At 49.0% G+C, this 5271-nt stretch overlaps 1 protein-coding gene across 1 annotated transcript; it reads left to right on the forward strand.

Annotated features, from left to right (window-relative positions):
- Positions 1 to 303: 303 nt before the first annotated feature.
- On the forward strand, positions 304 to 4223 carry DEDD (death effector domain containing). Its single transcript, XM_069728873.1, has 5 exons — positions 304 to 618; positions 1870 to 2273; positions 2499 to 2606; positions 2681 to 2827; positions 2941 to 4223. Exons 2-5 carry the CDS (start codon positions 1949 to 1951, stop codon positions 3315 to 3317), a joined length of 957 nt encoding a protein of 318 aa, XP_069584974.1. The 5' UTR covers positions 304 to 618; positions 1870 to 1948; the 3' UTR covers positions 3318 to 4223.
- The last annotated feature ends 1048 nt before the right edge of the window (positions 4224 to 5271 follow it).

A 5271-nucleotide genomic window follows, 5' to 3' on the forward strand; every position in this document is an offset into this window, starting at 1 on the left:
TGAGGGGACTGTATATAATGTGACACCCCGGAGATGAGGGGACGGTATATAATGTGACACCCAGGAGATGAGGGGACGGTATATAATGTGACACCAAGGAGATCTTGGACAGTGTAGGTAGAGTATGAGACACAGATGAGGGGATAGCATATCCTGGGACAACCTAAAGTAGGGGTTAGCCCGTTGCTAGGGTTCACAGCGCTGCTGCTCGTCAGTACGGGGGCCGTGTGAGGACATACAGCCGTCAGTGTGATGTGAGCCCCTCCGTGCATCTCTCCCTGGCACAGTACACGGCCACTCTCTGCCCACTTCCATCATGGCCGCCTCATTCTGCAGACCAGTGGCGGTGAAGCAGGACGCTCCCTACCCGTACGTGCCCCGACGTCGCCCTCAGTTATAATGTCCTCCCGGTTATCATTGTTTCCTATAGAGCTGAAGCCAAGATACGGAGCGCACAGAGGACCAATTCGCTGCCGAGCTCCGCCTTTTCCAACGGCAGCGGTGCCCGGATGTTCCCGTCTCTGAGCTGCTGCTGGTAGAGAAGCTGAAGGCTCCGTCATGGCTGCTCCGTCCTGAGGCCGCGGAGAGCAGGGTGTCAGTGTGCGTCAAAGCTAGCAGGTAAGATCCCGAGGCCTCCATGTCTGTGCCCCAGCATGCACTGCTGTCACCCCAAGCTGCAGGCCTGTGCCCAGCCCCCTACTGGCACACAGGGACCTCTGCTGCTCCCTGTAATTTCCACCATCTCTACTTGCTGTCAGTGAATGGAGACATTCCCAAGCTCTTCCTGCAACCACTTCCATGAGGAGTTAATAACCAGGGACGGCAGAGAACGTGCCAGCACCACTCACAGCTGAGGCTTTGTCACTGTGTGTCTGCAGCACTTGAGGTGCATTACATTGTGTCAGTGCAGAGCCTCCGCCGTATGACATACTGATAGGGAATTTAGATTGTGAGCCCCATCGGGGACAGTGATGATAATGTGTGCAAAACTGTAAAGCGCTGCGGAATATGTTAGCGCTATATAAAAAATAAAGATTATTATTATTATATGTAGCGGACCCTCCGCTGATGAGGCCGGTCTTCAATCTCTGGATGTCGCCAAGAGTGGTCTCATCCACTGACAGCAACCGGAGGGTCTGCAGGCAACAGGTAAAGCCACATTACTATGGGACCCCCAGCAGCGCTGTGGCTCCCCCTGAAGGTGGGAGGACTCCGCCACAGCTCAGAAATGACTTACTCTCACATAATGGACTTGATGGGGTCTGGCGGCATCATGGGTCTTCAGCCAGTGCTCCATGACATCTTGGGCAACGTACGGGCACATCAGCAACTTGTGTGGGCTGCAGTGTCATAATAATAATTTTCATATAGCGCTAACATATTCCGCAGCGCTTTACAGTTTGCACACATTATCATCACTGTCCCCGTTGGGGCTCACAATATACATTCCCTATCAGTATGTCTTTGGAATGTGGGAGGAAACCGGAGTACCCGGAGGAAACCCACACAAACAGGGAGAGAACATACAAACTCCTTACAGATGTTGTCCATGGTGGGGTTAGAACCCAGGACTCCAGCGCTGCAGTGCTAACCACTGAGCCACCGTGCTGCCCTTTTCAGGAGTGGCATGTTCTGATCATGTGAGGGTGACACACAGCGCAGAGAATATGGGGACCGCCCGCCGCCTCCATCTCTTGTACACAGGTTATGGAGGATTACGGCAGGAGGTTGTGTCAGAATCTTGGAGATCTGACCCCTGATGTTCTGGCAGCGATTTCCTCCACCGGTGACCCCTTGTGTCCTACGTTGTACCAGGCCGCTATTGGATGATGTGTGTGGTAGCCTGCTAACTCTCTTCTCCCCCTGTAGGAGGACATTGGCATTTCCTTGTGTTGGCGGCACTTGGAGCCGAGGAGGAGGGGAGTGGCCGGCCCGGGACGTTGCAGCTATGGCCCAGCAGAAGCGGAGCAGGGAAGAGGCCTGGTCGGAGGAGGAGTGTGAGCGGGAGCATGGACTGTACAGCCTGCACCGCATGTTTGACATTGTGGGCACTCACCTGACTCACCGCGACGTGCGGGTCCTCTCCTTCCTCTTTGTGGACGTTATTGATGACTATGAGAGGGGCATGATCCGCAGTGGCCGGGACTTCCTGCTTGCTCTGGAGAGGCAGGGCCGTTGCGATGAAACAAACTTCCGCCAGGTGCTGCAGTTATTGAGGATCATTACGAGGCACGACCTGCTCCCCTACGTAACGCTGAAAAGGAGGAAGGCCGGTGAGTCCCCCCCTCTCCCTTAGAATGGTGCAGTCCTGTTGAGATCTCTGTACCAGAAAATCTGGTTGATCCACTTATGAAATGGGTGTGATATCAATGATGGTGTCACTTTATAATTCTATTCTGACGTTTTCTGCTAATCCGTTATCAGCCATTTCGGTGGTGCTGCAGAGGCCATCAATGGGTTTGCGTTGAGACCCTGACCTCTTCTTATGTGTCTTGCAGTTTGTCCGGATCTTGTAGATAAATACCTTGAGGAAACCTCTATCCACTACGTCACGCCGCGGACACAAAGCAGCATGGAGGTGGGCGCTCAGCAGCCGCACACAGCTGGTAAGATGGCGGTAGTATCACCCGTTTGGGGGGTTCGGCGCTTTATATCAAATTTGTGACTCTGTCTCCTGCAGGAACGCCGCACCATCCCATGGTCTGCTCCTCCCACTCCGGACCCCAGATCTGCACAAAGAGGCCCGGCCGAGGGAGACCACCCCTCAGTAGTCAGAGGAAGAGGAGGAAATCCATCACGCCAGACCCCAAGGAGAAACAGACATGCGGTAAGTAGTGATTGGTGGTAATCTGCTCCGGAGCTGCATTCATATTTCTGTTGCAATGTAATGTGAACAGATTGGTCAGCCTCTACTGACTGCGCTCACTTCTGCCTCCCCAGACATCCGACTGCGGGTACGGGCTGAGTACTGCCAGCACGAGACGGCTCTGCAAGGAAACGTCTTCTCCAACAAGCAGGACCCTTTAGAGCGACAGTTTGAACGTTTTAACCAGGCGAACACCATCCTAAAGTCCCGGGACCTGGGCTCCATCATCTGCGACATTAAGTTCTCTGAGCTCACCTACCTGGACGCCTTCTGGCGTGACTACATCAATGGCTCGCTGCTGGAAGCGCTGAAAGGCGTCTTCATCACGGACTCGCTTAAGCAGGCAGTGGGCCACGAGGCCATCAAACTACTGGTCAACGTGGATGAGGAAGACTATGAAATCGGCCGCCAGAAACTGCTACGAAACTTAATAGTGCAGAGTTCCCTGTGACGAGGGAGGACAGAGGGGAAAAAAAAGAAGCCCTTTTTGGGTTGCGCTCCGTGCCGCACAGCAAACATGGCGGTTGCTCACCGTGGACCTCCCCCGACCTATTGTTTTTTTTCTTTTTTTTGATATAAAATTAAAAAATATGGGAAAAAAACGGAGCTGTATAACTGTATGAAGTCAGCACTGTGTGGCGGTGAGGCCTGTGAATACCGCACCTATATCATAGCAGTATATATTTATGTACATATATATAGATATATATATGAGAAGCGGACTGTACATGTGTCCTGGCAGCCAACATGCAATCATCCCCACCCCGACAACTGCAGTCACAGTGTTCTTCTCTTAGAATTTTTTTTATTTTATTTTGTGGGGACAAAATTAAATCCCCCTCCCCCCAAAGATCGTGTGTGACCGCCAGACCACCTTGTAATTTTTTTCCATTTTTTTTTTTTGTCCCTTCTTTAAGGTATGTTTTGTAACAAAATCGCGGCCTTAATCCCCTGTGACCATAATCACCTCGTATAGAATTGTCCCCTCCCGCCATCTGCAGGTGTCGTGCCGAGATGTCAGGGGAAAACCACTCGCGATCAAAAAAATATTGGGATTCGATGCAAAACTAGGATAAAAAAGAATAAAAAAAATGAGGCTGAGTTTACATATTTGGTGTCTTCGTGTCGTGACTATAAATGTTCTATCATGTGTTTACCTAACTCCAAGGATGAGGAAGACTGCTGCCGGTTTTTTTTTCTATCCCTAACCCTGCTCCTCCTTTTTGAAACTTTGGCACTTATGATTGGCAGCGTTTAAGACTAAGGGATTAAACCCCAAAATCCCCAGCCCCAGGCAGTCCTTAATGAAGATCTGATTGTACCGTGTGAGCGCACAATAAACGTTACCTAAAATGGCGCCATCCTCCCTGTATGTGATGTTCTGTCGTGTCAGTGTTACCGTCTCCCTTTTTCTTTTTTTTTTTTCGTCGCCTTCTCAGCTGCTTTGGGAAAAGAGAAACGTTAATAAATTAGCAAAAAAAACCTTTTTTTTGTCTATTAAAACAGCTTCCGAACATTCATCGAAAATAAAAAAAAATCTGGTTATTTTTTTTTTCCTTTGCAAACATGTGGCTATTGCTCTGGGCACCCACTAATAAACCATCACATCACAAGAGGTGGATCCCTGAAACCTGTACATCCGTGTCCTCGTGTTATCCTGTTCACAGGTCTATTCTCTAAAAGGGCAGTATTACAGTAGCTTATATTCCTGTACATAGGGAGCAGTATTATAGTAGATATATTCTTGTACATAGGGAGCAGTATTATAGTAGTTATATTCTTATACATAGGGGGCAGTATTATAGTAGTTATATTCCTGTACATAGGGGCAGTATTATAGTAGTTATATTCTTGTACATAGGAGCAGTATTGTAGTTATATTCTTATACATAGGGGGCAGTATTATAGTAGTTATATTCCTGTACATAGGGGCAGAATTATAGTAGTTATATTCTTGTACATAGGGAGCAGTATTATAGTAGTTGTATTCTTGTACATAGGGGCAGTATTATAGTAGTTATATTCTTGTACATAGGCACAGTATTAGGCCGGGATCACACTTTCAAGTGCAATGCGAGAAACTCGCGCATCAATACCCGGCACTGCCCCAGCACTCAGGACTGGAGCTTTCAGCTGCATAGAAATACATGCAGCCACACGCTCTGGTCACGAGTGCCGGCGGCAGTGCAAGGTATTGATGAGAGAGAGAGACTCGCGTGAGTTTCTTGCATTGCGCGCACACAAGTGTGACCCTGGCCTTATAGTAGTTATATTGTTGTACATTGCAGCAGTATTATAGTCGTTATATTCTTGTACATAGGGGGCAGTATTATAGTAGTTATATTCTTGTACACGGGGCAGTATTATAGTTATTTACAAGAATATAGGGGGTAGTATTATAGTAG

This window comes from Ranitomeya imitator, chromosome 1 (assembly GCF_032444005.1).
Source record: "Ranitomeya imitator isolate aRanImi1 chromosome 1, aRanImi1.pri, whole genome shotgun sequence".
NCBI lineage: Eukaryota > Metazoa > Chordata > Amphibia > Anura > Dendrobatidae > Ranitomeya > Ranitomeya imitator.